Source organism: Perca flavescens, chromosome 1 (assembly GCF_004354835.1).
Source record: "Perca flavescens isolate YP-PL-M2 chromosome 1, PFLA_1.0, whole genome shotgun sequence".
Lineage (NCBI taxonomy): Eukaryota > Metazoa > Chordata > Actinopteri > Perciformes > Percidae > Perca > Perca flavescens.
Window position 1 is genome coordinate 31,216,621 of NC_041331.1, and position 20,599 is coordinate 31,237,219.

Genomic DNA, 20,599 nt, shown 5'->3' on the forward strand with positions numbered 1-20,599 from the left:
AGAGCAAATGAAGAAAGACCATTGTGCTCCATGTTTGTGTCAAAAAAGTCTTATTTGACTGAAATGCAAATCAATATTAGGTTGTGAAAAAATGTGAAAACCATGAAGCCAAAGTGCGTTTGAAAGCTAGCAGTTTGGAAGTGACCTTGTCCACTGTATGTGCTTGTCTAATAGTGACTTGGGCCAGGTGGTTCTGTCAGACCGTCAGGGCTGAGCGGGTCAGAGAAACAACATTTGCTACTGTTCTGTTGCTTTAATAGGACTCATTAATATACTGCATGTGTCACCAGCAGTGTCTGACTGTGTCCCCTCTGGGCTGGGCTAGTTTTGGCATGACATGAAGTAAGGACACACACATTCACTGATTCACCCTATTTGTCTAACGTATCAAAACTGAGTTTTTGCACTGCCTGTGATACCCCATTCCTTATTTATCTGTGTGTGTGTGTGTGTGTGTGTGTGTGTGTGTGTGTGTGTGTGTGTGTGTGTGTGTGTGTGTGTGTGTGTGTGTGTGTGATGCTTTGACTTGTGCAGTGCAGTTATCCTGTAAAAAGACATTATCAATTGCTGGGCAGATTGTAACAGGTATATTGCTTTGTTGACTCATAATATCCTCAGGTGATAGATTTGCTCTTGGCCAGCATCCTGCTTTCTGATTTGTTACGCTTGTCAGTTGTTCACTTGTTCACTTTCTTGCTGAGACTTAGATGAAAAGATCGATACCACTCATTGCTAAATATGATATTACAGTAGCCCATTAGCTTAGCATAGCATAAAGACCAGAAACAGGAAAACAGCTACCCTGACTCTGTCCAAAGGTAAAAAATAAATAATTCTGCCTATTAGCACCTCTAAGGCTCACTTATGAACATAAATGGGCTGCACTATTAATTGGCCATGCAGGAGCATTAACTTCCTGCCATATTTGTCGTGTTTCATCCCTGTGTCAAGTTGTTGTTTTGAGTTTGTATTACATTTTCTGTTTTGTTTTCCACTTCCTGTTTTATCTCGAAGGTTTTCTGTTCTCGCTGGTGTTGTATTGTTTTACTTCCTGTTAGTTTTTTCCTGCTTGTGTGATTACCTGTCCCCGCCCTAATGTGTTGCACCTGTGTCTAATTTAGTTGGGTATTTAAGTTCTGTCTTCCCCTCTCCCCAGTGCGAGATTGTCTGTTTCCCATGTGTGCAGCTTTTGAGGGTTTTCCCGGAATGTGTGTTTGTTTGTTTGTTTTTGGATTCCCTGGATTTTTTAACTTTGCCTGTCTCCTGGATTTTTCCCATTGCCTGTCGTTTGTTGGACACTGCTGCTGAGTTTATTTAATTGCTAAATAAACTATTGTATTTATACTTTGAGTCTTGCCTCGTGGGTCCATTATCTGCGTGCTTGATAATATTGTTGTTACCGTGAGGTTTCCATGGCAACCAGCAGAGGCCAGCCAAAACATAAATGGTGCTTTGAAAGAACTTCCCTTAGTGTATTACCCTACCATGTGTTGGGGGTATGGAGGGAAATACTAAAATTACCCCAAAAGTGGAAATATTGTCTTCAGTGGTGTTTATTGTGATTGGCTGCACTATGACATGAAGCTCTTAAAACCTGAGGAGACCAAGGGGGTAAGCCAGCTTCCACAAAGCGTACCTCCTATGGCGCCATTTTGATGCTATCTAGCACTCACCCGCCGTTAGCATTCCATTGACTGCCATTCATTTTGACATCACTTTGACAGCGAATAACTTTACATCTGAAGCGTTTAAAGACTCTATTTGTCCATTGTTTATTTCTAAAGAAACAAGACAATGTATAAAAGGCTCCATTACCTTGTATCTTACGTTATAGCTCCATAGCAGACGTTTTTGTAAAAATAGACTAACGATTGTGTCATAACCACGCGACTTACTTACATTAGCTGTTAAGTTTAATTACTAATGTTAACTAGCATTTTAGTTAGCAATAATTAGCCTTTCAGACAGGTTGCTCACGTCACATCTATGTCTTCAAGCTCAGTTGGAGGCTGCGCAGTAACGTTCAGCCGTCACCGGAAAAGTGCTTCTAATAGCGTTCACTGGTCTCTGTAGAAATCAACGGCGTCACATTGTCCATTTCTTTACGGTCTATGGAGGAGACTGTACCCTTATAAAGTTTGTTTGAAGAGTATTTCACTTTTGGCACTTCTTTTTACCACTCCCACTCATGGTTTTTGCTTCTCTGCAGCATTGAATGAAGCGTAAAATTATTTGATATAAGATGCACTTTGATGGACTATCTAATCATATGGTGGAAGTTTGCTAAACCATAACCTCTGTAAATGGAGGTTATTTGAACCAGTGAAATGTTCGGATGACTGAAATGCACAGATTTCATTCTTTTTTTTTTCTTCTCCCAAAACTGCCTACTTATTCTCACAGAATTGAATGTTTCATACAATCACATAAAAAGGGGTTAGTTAAACAAGACTCTGCTGTATGCTGTTCAAATCCAGAAAGGTGAGAGAAGGTTATTACTGGAGGTTGACAGGTGCAAATACCCAGAGTCTCATGGACAATGTGGGTGGAGAGCAATGCAGAGCTGAAGGACATCATTCACTAAGTTTCTGTTTAAATAAAGAAACAATACTTTATATTTCTTGTTTAATGGTCCCATGATCAAAAACATGAATGTTTTAAGTCTCTCAGTGAAATAATGATGTCTTCAGTTTATTGCATTTGTCTAATTTAGTATGAAGCGTTCTTACAATGATCATTTTGTTGATTGATCGTTTGCTTGATTGGTAGTTCCTTGTAGTGCAGTTTGGAGACATATGCTGTTGGGTGTGGCTGGCATGCATGAGAAGTGGCGCTGCAGATATATTGTTCAAATGAATTTTGAGGATATGTGACTGGACACTGAGAAGTTAATTTTAGTTAAATGTCATGGCAGGATGCAGCTGCAAAGTGTTAAGGTTGGTTGGTAAAGTATTCTAAGGAGTCTGATCCACAGTTTTAGTTGTTTGTCTTGTCTTGGTTATTAATACACAGTATTAGCATATATATTAATATATATGAATACGATGATTTTGTATATATTTTATATATATGTTTATATATATATATATATATATATATATATATATATGTATGTATATATATATATATATATATATATATATATATATATATATATATATATATATATATATATATATATATATATATGTATATATATAGGCTGGCATATAGGCTCGTTCTCAGTACGGCATGATACCTGGCATCCACAGAGTCTCGCCAAGACTCAGGTGGAGCAGATTCTACACCATCTGGAGCTTGCACATTTGTGCCACCCCACCCAAAGCCAAGAAGATGATTGCTATCAGCATGATTACGCCTTTATTAGATTAGCTGTGCATTGTTTACAGGCTTGTGGCTCTGCCCATGCCAGCCTTGAACAAATACTTTCCAATGGGAGGGTGAAGTGATCAACTCAACAGCAGCTAAACACATGTTCCCTTATTGCTACATAAATGTGTTACTCTATAGGAGAAAATAAGGCAAATTTTTGAAAAATGTTCTAATTTTGACAAATTCCCTAAACTGGTTAGAGATTCAACTTAAAGTGTTGATCTGTTGTGGAGGTTGTGTGAAAATATGACAGTTATCCTTAATCAAATAGCCAAAGAGCCACACATGAAGTTAAAAAAAGACACATGCGTGGCCTCTTCCACTGACTGAGCAGAAGTTAATATGTCAGAAATGAGGAGGTGACACGTAAAAAAGTCTCCCCTGGGGGGGATAGCTCCGTAACAGCATTAAATCAACTACAGTAAATGCTCTCGGCCTGTTTTGTAGTCATGTGCTTATACAAGGAGCAGAGTATTCCTCCATCTCAATATCATCTATGTACAGTATGGACTTTTACATGATCTGATATAGAAGGAAATTGATATATTTGATCGAAATTGCACACAATCTGTTATTTCAAAGAGTATTTTTCTATTACATCCCAAAACCAGGGGTGACCCAGTTACACAGCAAACAGTAGGTAAAAGTAGGACTATTATTGGGGATTCATTTGTTTCATTCCAGTACTGTTAGAATTAATGATAGATGTTTAATTTGCAGTTTTTAAGTGAGAACGTGATGTGGTTTGATAGGCTATAACTGGTAATAAAACAGATAAAATATCCAGATTCTTCTGTAATGAGTGCAGCATAATCAGTTTTGAAGCCACGGTGAAAATGGAGCCATTTTGCCACAGTTGCAGCTCATATTAGCACCACGCCAAATAATGAAGACATGATCAGAGGAGAGAAATGCTCTGCCAGCGTCTGTCTCCTCCATGCCAGTGCATGGGGAGAAGGGAAAGGTAGTGGGCAGAGCCAACTTTCCACTCCAGCTGGAGAGCTGGTGAGAGGCATTGTTTCTATCATCTCCTGCTGTCAGCCCTTGTAGTAGCTGGTCTGTAAGACTAGCCACTATTTCAAAATAGCATTGAGTCATCTTGCCAGACACTTTAATGACCTACATGCTGGATTCTTATAGTACAGTAGGTACCTGGCAAAATCAAGCTTTTGGTTTTTCAAGTCTTCAAAATGTTCTCCTACCATTTTCTCTGGAACATACTGTATTAAAGGCAGACAGGAGATTGCTAGCTAATGTGGTTGATATTTCATTGGAAATATTTATTCCATAGATAAACAAACAATTCTCACACTTATATCTAGATGTGAATTTAATTTAAATATGTATTTATGTCTCACACTTTCACTTGTGTCTTGGGCCACTGATTTTTGCTGAACGTGAAATTGTTCCCTCTAAGCAGCATCCTCTACAGTGACTCACTTCATTGCCATGTAAAAAGGAGTCCATCAATATTCCAGTCACACCTACGGCTGCTGGTCAAGTCACTGGTTCACAGAGCTTCACTGTCCCTTTCTCTGTCAATGCTGTCTCTGACCACACTTCCTTTCCCTCTCGCTCTGGCCATCAGCAACAAACTTTGCCTGGATTAAACAGACATTACCTTTCATAAGTGTAAACTACCACCCTCTGTTGGCCATGTCAGGGAGCTCAAATATCAAGCTCAAACCATTAAAATACTGTTTAGCATTGCACTCAGCCTCAGTGCAAGCATAGGTTCATCCATAGCCAACAATGTCAGTTTAAACATGCTGTTCTGGAATATTATTCATTATTTAGGTGTCACTTCTCAGTCAATTTATTTGCCTTAGTTATAGTTTGTTTGGTTACACTTTACTTGAAGGTATCTACATAACAGTGGCATGACACTGTCATGAACGTGTCATAAACATTATAAACAAGTCATAAACATTTATGACATAACGCTTCTTTTAGTAAGTGTCATTCGGTTTTTGCCATGACAAGTTATGGTTATGGTTATGGTTATGGTTATGGTTAGAGTTAGGGTTAAGGTTCATGTGTTCATGACACTGTCATGTCACTTATGTAGATACCTTCAAGTAAAGTGTTACAGTTTGTTTAAAGGAAAGACATTGACTTCAAAAAATTCCATTTGTGGCTATGAAAGATTAATAATTGTTTTAATCAGGGGTTTGAGCCCAGCTTACTTTTATGAAATGTAGTGCCTTTTTATTTTGTTGGTATTGTATAGTCTAGAAATGCAATAAAATAACCTATACTGATTCAAATCTACTTATATATATAATATATATATATATATATGTATATATATATATAAAAAACACCTACTTCTTTTTTTGTGGTTTACTCTCTTTAGGTCCAACTGGCTGAAGCCTTGCTGCGGTCGCCGAGTGGCCCTGTGGCAGGTCTGTCTGCTCAGCGCTGGCTTCAACTGTATCCTGGTGGCCTGTGTCATCCTGGTGGTGCTTTTCCTGTCCTTGGAACTGCTCATAGACACCAAACTCCTACAATGTAAATAGTGTGCATGGCTACGTATTTGTTTCTCCTATTATTTTTTATCGAGGGAGAGGTTTGCAGAGCATGCATATTCTTCTCCAGCAATACACTGTGTGACGTTCATAAAACACCTGGGAGGCATCCAGTGCAGCGTGCAGGAGCAGCTCCACTGGAGTAGTGGGAGTTAAACGCTTCAGTGTCCTTGATCATTTAACTAAATCTTCACTAACTCCGTTGGTGCTTTTCCTCACTGTGACCTACGCTCAATGGTGTTTTAAATCCCCAACGTCTCCTTCCAGGCAGCACTGCAACCGTTGACTTCAAGGCACCTAACCCTAACCCTAACCTTAACCATAACCATAACCATAACCATTGCCTAATCGACTTCAAGGCATTGCTGCGACCGTTGACTTCAAGGCACCTAACCCTAACCTTAATCCTAACTCTAACCATAACCTTTGCCTAATCCTAGTGCCTATTGTCTCCTTCCAGGCAGCGCTGCCTGGAAAGAGACATTGGTGGCTTAAAACACTGATAAACATGACCCACAGTACCTGCAGACAGGTTCAGATTGTTTTTACTCTTATCATTTGCTGTACAGCTACACTGGCACATTTTTACACTCATGGTTTAGAGGCTATACCTTGTTATGGTCAACATAATGACATATAAGGAAGAGCATATCACAGTTAAAAGGTCCTGGTTTAAAAAAAGTGTTGTACTTAAATACAACATTGAGGTACTTGCACTTTAATATTTCAGTATTTTAATTTTATGCTACTTTCTACTTATAATTCAGAAGAAAAATATTGTACTCTACAACATTCATAGTACAATTATAGTTACTGATTACCTTCCAGATTCATATTTTTACATAAAAACTATAAAATATAAATACCACAACATTATATAAAACAATATATAGTTAAATATTAAACCAGTGCATTCCAACCTTTTTGTCTGGAGCCCCTTGTCACATTTCAGTTGTCTATGACTCGTTAGCAGTTCCACCAAAGTGACATTTCCCCTCTAAACGTCTCACATGGTTTCATTCAAATAACTGTTCAAGGTCCCTGACCCCAAGGTTTAGTGCCGCAGGACTATACTATACTGTTATTTAGGTAAAGCATCTTACTGTACTACTTCTTCCACTATATTGACTTTGTGTGTTGTGTGTATACTAGTGGATAAGGGGCCCTAAACTGTCCATAAATATGACTTAATAAATACCGAATACTGTGACAGTAACATACTGTAGACTTAAACCATAAGAAACTTAAATAATCTACACACAAGTCACAAGTGTGAATTTGAATTTGGTTCCTCATTCTATTTTACTACAGTACATACAGTAGGGCAGTTTACAAAGATTCATGTCTGAAGATCCATTACTTATAAGTAATCATCATAATGTGAATGCATTTTGTGTCCACTCTTTCCATCACTGCTGTGTTTGTAGTCTTGCCAGTCACAGAGGAGCTGGTGGTGCTGGATGGTAAATGGTTGTGATGGAGAGTGATGGAGAAAGGTGATAATGAACCAAGTCTCTTTTCAATGGCAGCAGGCACACGTCCCCATTGATTACTGGCCAGCATCCAGTTCTGATGATACCTGAGTCTCGCTGCGGTGACTGCAGGACTCTAGTCACTTCTGATCTATTGTAATCCAGTGCTTTGTCTGCTGCCACTCCTGCAAGACAAACACTGGAGTGGGCAATAAGGTGGGAGAGTGAGGGAGTGAGTGCACTCCCTCACTAAAATTAGTGGCATAGGACATGGGTAGTACATGTTGGCACTGTGGATTCATGGATGAACAGAAGGGTTTCTAAACTTAAATTCTAATTTGATTTGCTTACCTCGTAGATATAGGAACACCTTGTTTCATTGTATCGGCTCTTATGTGCTCCTCTTTGGAACTTTGCAGGTTAACATTTGTCCACGTTTCTTCTCTCAACAGTTTCCAATGCTTTCCAATTTGCCAGCATTATACACTGGATCAGCCTTATCATCCTGTCACTCTTCTTTTCAGAGGTAAGACATACATATTGTTGTCCATAGGACCTTATTTATGGTACCACCATAAATACAAATCCTAAAGTAATCATATAGTTCTCATTCTGTTATACCTTCTTGCTCTTGCAGGATATAAATATTCACAATTTAATTAAACTAAACTAAACTTTATTTAACTGTAGATTGTATGCTAGCAATACAAACCAGGTACAGGCCAAAGGGAAGTAGAGTATGTGGCTGCCATTTAATTTCCTCTATCCTCTCTATTCTAACGTCTAGTCAGGATTCAGCCTTAGCTTCAGAAATACCTTGAGGCTGGATAGCCAGTGAAATGTGTATTGTGTAAACCCTAATTGTAATTAGCCTTAATAAAATTTGAGCCATTGTGCAAAAAAATAATGTCTTATCACCACTCGAGAATTGTGAAAAACAAAATGGAGAATTTGGCCCACAGGCCTCCACTCCAGTGCAAACCAATTACCCTGACAGCCTCAGCCCCAATGCCCTAACCCAAACATTAATTACTAGTGAGCCTGAAGGAGCAATAATTAAAGCTGAGCTTAATGAGCAGTGGGGATGGGGTTACAGTGATACGATCCATCCAAACACCTCGCCCACTGACATCACAGAAGAGTCATCTGGGAACGGTGTTAGATAGATGTAGTATATCACCAACCGGTCCCACTGCACCAATCAGAAAACAGGATTCGAAAATGTGGGCGGAGTCCCTGCACTTCTCACTTGACACCAACACTGTTGTCAGACATGCACTCCGGATGATGGATTAGCAGGACCAGTCGTACATGACACCCTGTGCTAATTGGAGTGTAAATCAATGGCCTTGCTCAACAAATGGTCCCGCAACCAACAGCATTTTTTAGATTAGATTACAAATGTTGCATTGTTCTTTTGTAGGTCAACGATCAAGATCAGGAAACACATTATAGCCACAGATTTAATAGCTTTATCAAAGAGATAAAATGCTTTTGAAAGGAGAGTATTCTGTCTTCTTTGTGATGTTTCTTTGATGTGTCAAATGCAAATCAGTTATATTGTATTCATGTATTGTATGTGTGCACAAATTTCCTATTTGGTAGCGGCAATATATTTTACACTAATCAAACACAGTTATTATTTAAAATTTGTGGCTACTTTTAGGGTGTCTACTGCTCACATAGCATTCTAGCATAGTGATTATTCTCTTCTTTTATTTGAAGAATAAAATTGTTCCACACAGGCCTCTTCTCAGTTTCTAGTCTGTGTTCACAAGTCTTGACAAAGGGTGTTGGATGTAATGACAACTCAAAAGACTAAGAATATCACAAGAGCTTTTTATATGTATCTGCATACTCCCTCACCTTATCTATTTTAATGCTTTCATTTATCTCTCTCTGTCTGTCTTAGACTGTCTTCAGAATTGTAGTGCTCGGGATCTGGGACTACATAGAGAACAAAGTTGAGGTTTGTGCTGGTGTTTATTAGCAGATTTTGATGACCAAATATATATATATATATATATTTTATATTTCCAATATTATATATATATTTATTGTTTTCTTTTTTCCCCAGAGCTTACGCCTTAGAAATAGTTCAACATCTTGGAAAATAGGCTTTACACACACACACACACACACACACACACACACACACACACACACACACACACACACACACACACACACACACACACAAACAACAACAGCAACATTTGCACATATTTCAATTTTTGTGTGTGCTTGTGTGTGTGACCTCTCAGGTGTTTGATGGTGCTGTCATCGTGCTGTCCCTGGCCCCCATGGTGGCCTCCACGGTGGCCAATGGGCCCAGCAGCCCCTGGGATGCCATCAGCCTCATCATCACTCTACGCATCTGGAGGGCCAAGAGGATCATTGACGGTGAGGCAGGCAAAAACATTGTGTCCATCAAATGAGTCTTATTAAGAGGCCTGTATGTGAGACCAATTAAAGTTGAGGAGCAACTCAAGGAAATACCCAATCTTTCTTAACTCAAAAGGATTACACAGATGCATAGAAATCTGTTTGCCTTAAAAGAGCTAAATGACCCTATTCTCTCCATGATTATACAAATGATTTACTATTGAGAGCAATATAACTATTGATCATCCCTCATAGTAAATTGATGCCACTTTGCTACTCTAACTTGTATTGATTGTAAGGGGATGGTTAAGTAGATTCAGAGAGGCCGTAATGAATATATTGGTTGTTCTCCCCAATGCTAATGCAGACCGGTTCGATATCTGTTCAGAGGTCACCCTCACCACGGGCCTCTGACTGCATACAGGATCAGCTGCACACAAACTAAACAGGAACTCAGTGTGCAATTTGTTCTTCTCCAGTGAGATAGTGGATGAGTAAAGGGCTGTTTTCCCTAATATTTCCCCTCAAAGCAATAGTTGGACATTTTAAGAAAATACCCTAATTTGCTTTCTGGAGGAGTTAGATGACGCAACAGCCAGCAGCTGGTTTGCTTAGCTGAGTACAAACACTGGAAACAGATTGAAGCTCTGTCCAATAGTAACAAAATCAGCCTACCAGCACCTACCACCTCACAAATTAACATGTTATATCTTACTTGTTTAATCCATACAAAAACAAGGGGGTTGTGCTGCAGTCTTTATGCTAAGCTAAACAACTAGCTGTAGCCTTACGTGTGTATTGATCTTGTCATCTAACTCTCTACGAAAAAGGTAATAAGCATGCTTCCCAAAATGTAAAACTATTCCTTTAAATATGTACTTAATAGTTACTTGCCATTCCAATGTACTTCTTCAGCCTCAATGATGGCTACATACATTATAAACAGATGGTTCTTTTATTGTCTTAATGGAAACTGTTTTTCTTATTAATTTAGAATTATTTTTATATATGATTCTAAGGTCCTAAATAGACATTTCTGTCTTGGTTGATTTCAGGATGGCTTTAGTCTAGAATCTTAATCATACATGAGCACATAGTTTTATTGGAACAAATATATTGAACTAAAAGGGACACATCATAATGAGATGATTAATCAACTCAGGAATCAATAGAATACAGCTTTCAACATCATTGACTTACTCTGGTAAAGCATGTTCAGCAGGACCATGTTTCCTGCTTCTTAACATGCAACTGCAGTGTTGGTTTTCAGGGAATAAACTTGTGATTTTCTTTCTGCACACCTCGACCTGTTGGGTTTGATATTTGTGAGTGATTGGGTTTCCTTATTAGGCAGGCGGCAACACACCTCAGAGGAAAAAAAATCACACTCAGACCAATAAATGTACAGCTGAGGGACCAGCTTGGTTATTGTAGGGGAGAGATTGAGTCTCTTGCCGAATTAGCTTGACGTATGAAGCTGCGATGTTTGTGTCAGTCCGATGGGAGTGGAAACACAGAGGAGTGAACTGCAGCAGAATTTCTAAGGACTAGAAAGCAGAATTTATTAGCAGAGTGATATATCTGATAGAAATATGAGCCTCCCAAACATGTAGAAAATAGGTGATCCAAAAAATAATAATACTGAAATGTTAAATCTTCCTTACCATCTTCAGATACATATGAAGACAATGGAACCAATTATTGTGCTAGTTGTAATAATGGCTTTTAACAGAGCCATTTTACCAAGTCACCAAATTCCATAATAGTGAATAGATGGTGAATGATGAGAAAAAATGTTTCTAAGGGAATATACAAAGTAGCACAATACTCATAGACAGAAAACTGATTCACTTAAAGTACTACATCAGTTTAAAATGCAGGAAAAACGTTTTTTGTGTGTTGGTGTATAATCTAAGTCCTACAGGTTTGTGTGAACAGTAACACACTTGACTCCAGGTGAGAGAAGAGAGTGTTAGCATGTGTGAAGTTGTGGTGTGAATTACACTGTTATGCATGCAGCTGTCAGTTACACACACACACACACACACACACACACACACACACACACACACACACAGTATAATCATGGAATTGTCGCTATACACTTGCAAACACATATTGACACAGATACAATATGCAGGAGCACTAATGTATTACTGCATATTGTGCGGCTAAATAATGAACTTGTGATTTATCTTTTCATGCATGTTTGAATTCTGACTGGACTGGCCCCATCTGATATCCCCACTTTTGCAATGTGTTTGCCAACATGACTATAAATAGGTACAAGGAGCATGTGGCGATGGCTGTGTGCTTTGCTCTGCCCCCCCACAGTACCCGAAAGGCTGTTTCATTTTCCTCCTAGTGTTTTGACAAAGCCGGCACTTGGGTCTTGTAATAATACAGATCCACAATCTCAACAATAACAGAATTGGACATGTATAACTACTGATTCTGTTTCACCTCTTTATGTTGCCCATAACAACATTCCCCATCAGAATACATAGTACAATATGCATGTGTGACATAATATCATGTGGCTTACAAATGTGATCACAAAGAGGTGTGAGTCTGCCACCTGTGATAACAACAGGTATCCAAATTTACTCTCACTATCCTTTTTTTAGGTACACCTTCCCATCCTGCTCCAGAAAGTGTGTCATGTAAAAATAAAGTGTGCAGTCAGATTGTAAGAGGTGGCGTTACTTTGATTGATCAAGACATAATTTAAGTGTTTGATGCATCAATTCCAACATGACTGCACATTATACTTCCTATACCTGACCCGGAATCATTTAATAAATATATTAAAAATAAAATTAATGAAGTAATACATAAATAAACAACCAATCAGCTGCTGTTAGTATGAAAAAAAAAAAGATTGGTGGGTGCTGATGAGAGTTAAATTAATCAAGGTCACAGGAAAGAAACAAGATTGATTCAAGGCTGGCCAAAGTATGCTGGCAACACTTTAGTGATTTCCATTTTAGTACACAGAGGAGTGTTTTAGCATCATTTGAGGTACATCCCTTCATATCTGCAGTCTATAAGGCTTGTCTTTTTTTTATTGATTTTACTGTTTTTTTTAATTAAAAAGGTTAAACTTTTGGCAATCATTTCACAACTTTTATTCTATAATCTTTGGAAAGAAATACAGAGGTCCAGACCTCGTGACCTCAATGGTGGGTATGGCCTTGATGTTAACACAGTAAATACTTTTTGGTTTAAGCAGAATGGGATGTTCAGTGTCAATCTGGGCTGCAAATATACAAAAACTTAGTGATGCTGTCAAGTCAGCATGAAACAAGATCCCTGTGGAATATGTTCAGCACCTTGCAAAATTCACTCAGTACAGGTATGGGGTTACTGGTAGCCAGTAATTAATGAGGTTTGCATATGTGATGATGACGGACATATATGGAGCAAAGGACAAATGGTCAACCAACACTGACCCTTGACCTTAAGGTACTCAATGTATTTTACCATAAATACCTTCAGCAGCTGTCTTAATAAAGTCATATTTTTTCATTTAGTAAGACTTGATGCCTCCTAACACACCTTGCAATCCGTTTCAGACCATTTCATTTTGTAGTTTAGTCTTTGTTTTAACTCTCTCGCTCCCCCCCCTCTTCCATGTTAGCATATGTGCTACAAGTCAAAGTTGAGATGGAATTGGAGATCCAGCAGTGTGAGAAGACCAAGGCTGTGAGAGAGGAGCAGCTGGAGCGTCTCACTCAGATCTGCCAGGAACAGGCTGTGAGTACCAATTCACCACACATTTAACCTAAATTAGCTTGTAAGAAAATGGGTGTTGGAGAAGGGGGAAGTGGATCATATTGCTGAAAGGTTTCTATATAGCTATTCTACACTTGTTTCCACTTTGAAATTTGGACACTATTGGAATCTGTCCACAGCCTCAGTACTGCATGATGATAGAAATGACAGTGACTGAGTTGAATATAACTGTAAAGTTAGCCATAGTCACACATAATTACTGTGGGCTTATATTGTATGCCAATAGTAAAAGTGTTCCAATTCAATTATAGAAGTTTGTCACTCACCTTAGTCGATTTATAGTCATATTATAGTCGTATAGCCATCCAATCTTTGAAAAAAAAATAAAAAATAAACCTGTCATGGTATTATGGTTTACTACAGTTATAGTCTGATTAAGGCCACATAAGCCCATACTAAATTGCCAGTTCATCTTCCACCAGAGGAGGGCAGCAATACCTTACAAACAGGTCCAGTCTTTCCACACATTTCATTATGATTCCTCAGAGCACACACTTGGAGAAAGAGTAATACATACCTCCTGTATGTATAGTTTGTAAAAATGGTCGCTTTAATAGGTTTTAATAGGTTTGCATGTATTCTCCAGGCCCAAAGCCCTGAAATCAATACACAGAGACATCACCGCTGTAGATCAACGAAGCATACAATTTACCCAACACATAATTAGATGATGCACTTGGAGTAAACTATTCACAATTAGCCTTGATGTTTGTCTATACACATTATGTTACTGTAGTCTTTATTGTATTTTACTCCACAAATTATGTAAACCATAATCTATATAGGTGTTTTCCCTGTTTCGAACATATGCATAATGCTAACAGAGTATGTGACTCTCTTGTGTTCTTGTGTGTATGTATAATGTATGCAGATGACGTTTTCTCTCCCTCCCTTGTGTGCTCGCCTTTTCACCTGCTCCTGTATTTTTGCCACTCCATCCTTCCTTGTTCTCTCTCTTCCTTCCTTCTGTTTTGTTTCCCCCTCCTCTTTCTTTCTTCCTGTCTTTTTATTTTCCTGCCTTCCCTATCCTTTTTTCCATTTCTGTCCTTTTCACTCATACTTTTTAAAATCCATTTCTACTTTCTCTCTTCCGTCACACTCCAAACTTGCTGCTTTTCCTTTCCTTTTTCTGTGAATACACACCAACCATCTCCAGTTTGAGATCAGGCAGCTGAGGGCCCATCTGGCCCAGCAGGACCTGGACCTTGCTGCAGAACGTGAAGCAGCCATGCAGATCCACCATGTATGGAGCAAACAGGGCAGGAGTTTTCAGGTTGTAGAAGGCTTGACTCCTGGGGAGTCTGATGATGAAGGCAGCCAGAGAAACCCCAGGGAGCCTCATGCTACTGCAGGTACAGTATGGTCTCTAAAAAGAGAGTTTTTTGGGACTTGGTTGCTAGATACAAGTGATGGCCAAATGAAGACACATGATGTGAACAATTTTCTTTATATTCTCAGCCCACTTAATGGGGCTTTTGTTTGAAAGAAAAAGGCTCAAGGAATGGCAATTCAGTGTGCCTTTAAACCTTTGTAAAACAGAGAGTGCCATCTAGTGGGGTTTAGAAAATAAATAAAATGGTCCAGAGAAGCTTTATGAGGTTAGATACTGAAAACACTAAATGTAAAGTGATTAGGTTTTATAAACAGTGAAATAAAGCATACGTACTAAACAGATGAATGGCAAGGAATGTAAGAAAGAAAACAAAATATTTTTTATTCATTCCCTCTGATACAGATTTTGGCTCCAAAATGTCCTGCAGTGAGGTTAATGCATTAGGTGAGGATTAAAAACCCTGTTTCAAAAACTGAAAATGAATGCATCTAAGACAAAATCCTGTGGCATTAAAAATATAGGTACCATACCAGGTGCAGTGTTTGCTTGAGAAAGCAGCATGACAAACCAGGAGAGAGGTACAGCATAAAGTATGTACATGATTATGAGGAACAAAAAGTCCCTAACAGTGTAACATCAGGTGAACTGGATGCCAGAGCAGTGTAAAGTTAATCTGGAGAAGTAGCCCTGGAGCATCTTCGAGGCCAGGCTCTTAGCCCCTCCACACTCACACACAACACCCATCTGACCGCAGGCACATTGGGATCAATATGAGGGCAAAATAGCTTTTAGGATCTAGTGAATCCTGGAGAAAACAAGCATGTTCTCTGACACTATGTGAGCTTGGATGGGCTTCTGTCATGCCCCAACTATCTCTCCTACCGCCCCCTTCGTGGTGAGGCTGACCCAGCCAGCCCAGACCACATGGGCTATTTCAGGTACAGAGTGCTCTGTGCATTGGGCCTTGTTCGGGGCTAGTGGGCTCCTGTCAACATCTGTTCCCCTTCACCTGCAAACCACAATAGGGCACCAGGAGGCTCCACGGCGGCCACAATATTACCCCAAGGGCATAGTGGGAAATCTGGCTCTCAGAAACAAGTGGGGCTTTTTACAGGAACATGGTCACTGGGATAAGCACTTAGGCCACAGGGCTCCAGTCAGGTCAACTCAAATCAAGCCAAGCTTATTTGTAATGCTCAATATTGCAGATGCAGTCTCAATGGGCTTCTCTCACACTCACCTGCATGGTGCTATCAAACGACCAAGAACTCTTATCAAGGCCTTCATAAAAATGAAAGTCCCAGGAGATTGAGGGTTTTGTCACCTTAAAGTACCAAACCATGTAGATTTTAGGAACATCCGGTGACAATCAGCGTTAATCAATGAGCCAGTGGAGTTTTCTCTCAGATAAAGAGAGAGGGTTGTAGCCAAGCTATTGGCTCTGTGAGGCTTTACTACAGCAGTGCTTTGAGCTAAATGCTAACATGCTCACAATAACAAAACGACATGCTGATCTTAAGCAGGTATAATGTTGCAATGTTCATTATCTTAATTTAGCATGTTGGCATGCCAACAGTTGCTAATTAGCAGCAGCACAAAGTGCAGATGTGGCTGATGGGAATGCCATTCATTTTGCAAGTCAAACCAAACCGATGATGGCACTAGATGAAAAGTCAGGGGATCACCAACGTTATTACAATTTATTCTAAGAGGGACATGAAAGTCTGTACCAAATTTGATGGCATCCATCCAGTAATCGTTGAGACATTTCACTCAAAACCACAAATGTCAACCTGCTGGTGGCCCAAGAGGAAAGTTTAGGGGATGACCAAAGTTAGTAAGCTTCATCATTCTCATCCTCATGGCTTAAAAGCCTATATGGTAAATTTTCCAAACTGTCACTAGTAAGTTAGCAAAATCAAAGTCTGTTTTCTTTTTAATCTAAAATAGTAATTGCCTGTTTTGATGTACTGTATCTGTATGCAGTGGTTGCTTGTCTTCCTCTCACCCCACTTTACCTGTGGTGTCGAAGTGATATTTCACTCATCAAAATTATAGTTCAGATTTTAACTAAAGGGACCTCAGCATGTCACCTCTTTTTTTTTTTTTTTTTTCAGACGAGCAACCTGGTAACTTGACTGTCACTGAAAGAAGGGCAGAGCCTTTAATGTATGCTGGACAGCCCATTCTTTTTCCTTAAGACTCATGTGTTATTAATTGTGGAGTGATTGTCTCAGTCTTGTTTTAGTGAGTGCAATGCTTCCTCTCCAGGGGTGGTTCAGGGATTAATATTTTATACTGAAAAATAAATGAAATTACCCATCAGAGTCTGCAGCATGTCTCACGGGACAAGGGCTAGCACTCAGGGTACTCTGGGTTCGCACTCAGCCAGCGGACAGTGAGCTCAAGACCAATCAAGCGGACAGAGGAGCATAGCAGATCACAGCCATTCACCACACACACTGAGGCCTGCTAGACTGGAGGGATCTGTGCCTGAACAAAGAGCTCCCACTCTCTCATTTCCCCCCATTCCTCTCATCCCTGAAACCAACCCCACCCTGTCCCTGTCCCAGTTTATTTCTGGTGCACTAGGGTGCAGCTAATGCACAGCGTAGCAGTGCGTGTTCCTGACCACTTGACAATAAAGTACCCGTGGCCTGGGGCAGAAGTCATCTCTGTCAATATTTTGTTGTAAACATAAGAGATATTTTCCATTTGCACTAGTTTGGGTGGTTAACACTGAAATGGACCTACGGACAAAAATGTATGAAATCCAATTACAGTCACTGCCACACAGAGTATTAGCAGTATAAGTCAGTCACACTATATTATACCCTAATTTGACTGGTCATTTCCTGTTATATACTTGCAATATATGGTCCATTCTGTATTCATATTATATATAAAATAATATTTATGTAGGTCTAACAGTATTTGATGCATGTTTTTAATTTATTAATGTATAATTCAAAATTTCAACAACCAGACATCACAATCAAAACTGTGATAACAATAAAGTTGTAGTAACAACAGTGACAGCAGAAATATTTGGCATATTATGCATATTTATACAATGTAATATAATATCGTAGAAACTGTAAAACATTACAGGACAGACAAGATAAAACACATGACATACTGTGTGGACGTATCAGTTTATGTCATGGAGTGGTAGTGAAGAGGGAAAAAAATTAGATGTAAGTATGGAGGTACTGTAGGAGGAAGGCTCTCCTGTTTTCCAAAGAGTTCATATTTTTCCGATTGCACATGCAGCAAATTTTAGTAAATCTGTCAGCAGGTTTAACCAATGACTTATGTACAACATTTTTAGTTGTAACTCATAATCAGATTTTGGACAAATAAGAGGAACTGAAAGGTGTGTGATGTATAAATAATATCATCTGCACGGTGGTATAATTTTGACTGGGTGATGGGGAAAGCATCAGAATCCAGGATGCAGACAGAGGTTTATTAAAGAGTGGAAACAGTAATAGGAATGATGGGCATCCTTGTGTAGCTATGGTATGGGAAATATATGAATACAGTTATTGTTTTTAATAATTAAAACATGTAACAGAATAATATACATGCTTGCTCCATAGAGGAGTTTTTTTTTTTATATATAGATTACATTAAACGAAATCACCGACTTTAGCAACACAGTTGGGTGTTGTTATTCGCAAATATTAATTATGTAAATTCCTTTATTTATTTATCTTTTTTATTTTTTAACTCAGATCCGGTTGTGCGTGATGATATGAACAACTACATCAGCCAATACTACAGTGAAGCAAGCAGTGGTGAGCGAACACCTACAGTATTTACCACTCCACTACATGTTCGTTAAATTAAGTAAAGCAGTGACTCAGGTTACTTAGGAAAAACCTTCATAGGTTTGGTCATAGATTTGTCTGATGCAGGTGATCAATTGTGATAAATATTCAAATGGAAACCCAAAACTTACCTTATTTAGCTTGGCTTTTGCCAGACAAAAATTCTTTTTATAATGTTATTCAACACTTGAAATTACCATAAATTTACATTTAGCAAAAAAAATTAGGAAATCTGTTGAGTAAATATCTCAGACCTTACCACAGACAGCAGCATACTGTAATTCATTTACAAGTTTTGTCAATATGACTGACAGATAGTACACTGGTATGCACTTGTTTCGTTTGAAGTGAAGGGCTAATTTGTTTTATCTGTGTTGACTTTCTCTAAATGTATAAACCGTCTTTCAAGATGCTGGAGCTTCTGGCTTAGGTGCCCGGGTCATCACCACGGCAGCCATCGACGTTCACCTCCCCACCAATTCAAATCCCATCCAGTCAAACTCGATGCTTGGTGAGCGGGTGGGCAGCGGCGTAAGTGACGCCTCAACCAGCATATCTAGGTCCAGTGGCAGCCAGACGGCCCGCCCCCACAGCCTGAGTAGCCACACCCCGGGTTCGTCTATGACGGACTGCAGCAGCAGCACAGCTCAGGACCTCAGTCTGAGCTACAACACCCATCGCTGGTGCCCTCCTTCCTTCTCAGGCCAGGACCCCAGCAGGAACCCTTGCAGGGACCCCAGCATGGTGGTGCAGGAGCTACTCTCCTCCCTCTGAGGACTCCTGCCTTGCTCAAAAGGGCCTGGTAGTAGACCCTGTCAACCTTAAGCTTCCCAGCCCTACTGGCTCAGAAAAGGCCAGCCCTGAGCTGGACAACAGAATAAACATCTTCAACCGCAGGAACCAAGAGGAGAGACGAGGCCGGGGAAGGGGGTGTGTGCTGTTGCAGACTAAGCCACTGATCCACCTGCAGGGCAGCACCACTGAGCCGTCCCTGGAGGAGAAGTACAGGCTCCTGGGACCAGCTGACACACCTCTGGGGCACATGCCTGATACATAGGCTACATTTACACAGAAACAAGTATTTTCTTCTTTTACTGCCACCCTGTTTGGCACATATCTGAACTTTTGTGGCAGGCCAAACCTCATGAGAGGCACATAAGATTTAAAATTTTTAAATTGGATTTTTCTTTTTGCTGTGTAAATCAATCTTAGCCAATCCTGAGCAAGCTTTCACCTTAGCTTCCAGTTAACACTGATGCTCCTTAATTTGACATGTTTAGAGGTCAATAGTAGAAATGACAATTAGAACTCTTAGGCCCTTTGCCATACCTCCCTGTTCCTCCTTGATGGATTTTTGAAATCAGAAATTCCTGGCATAGCACAACAAAGACTAGAACATCCCAGTAAGGGAAAGTCTAATGTGTTCTTGGACACATTCTTCATCAGGAATCCTCACTTTGAATAGGTCCTAAATGCACTGAACTTTACATTAATTAAAACCAGCAAGGGGCCATTCAAGCCTATACTGAACAAAAACTTTAATTCTGAATCATGTTACAAACCAAGACACTGTTCTCTGTTCTTGGAATTTCAAACAGTTAAAAGGAGTGTTTTTTATTGGATTTTTCTTGTTATTCTGTTTATTTTAATTTGTATGATCAACTTTAAACATCAGTCATGCTGTTCTTTGTTCAAACAGCCACAGGGTAAATATGACTGGCTTAACTATACAGCAACAACTGGCAACAGCCAATTTCTTTTTTTTTTACCTTTGCCTTTCTGTCACCTATTTGTTTGATTTGAAACCATGGACCATCATTAGAATTAATTGAATAGCATTTTTGTTTTACTTGTAAAAAAAAAAACATAAGTAGGGTATAT

At 39.4% G+C, this 20,599-nt stretch overlaps 1 protein-coding gene across 1 annotated transcript in view; it reads left to right on the top strand.

Moving 5' to 3' along the window:
- The window catches only part of LOC114553583 (transmembrane protein 266-like), a 37,851-nt gene extending 18,076 nt beyond the window's left edge, over nucleotides 1-19,775 (top strand). Inside the window, 9 exon segments of the mRNA XM_028574853.1 lie at nucleotides 5,729-5,883; nucleotides 7,825-7,898; nucleotides 9,285-9,341; nucleotides 9,637-9,775; nucleotides 13,398-13,513; nucleotides 14,709-14,904; nucleotides 18,623-18,685; nucleotides 19,128-19,485; nucleotides 19,487-19,775. Of these exon segments, the coding sequence (XP_028430654.1) occupies nucleotides 5,729-5,883; nucleotides 7,825-7,898; nucleotides 9,285-9,341; nucleotides 9,637-9,775; nucleotides 13,398-13,513; nucleotides 14,709-14,904; nucleotides 18,623-18,685; nucleotides 19,128-19,485; nucleotides 19,487-19,775 (1,447 nt within the window).
- Nucleotides 19,776-20,599: the final 824 nt, after the last annotated feature.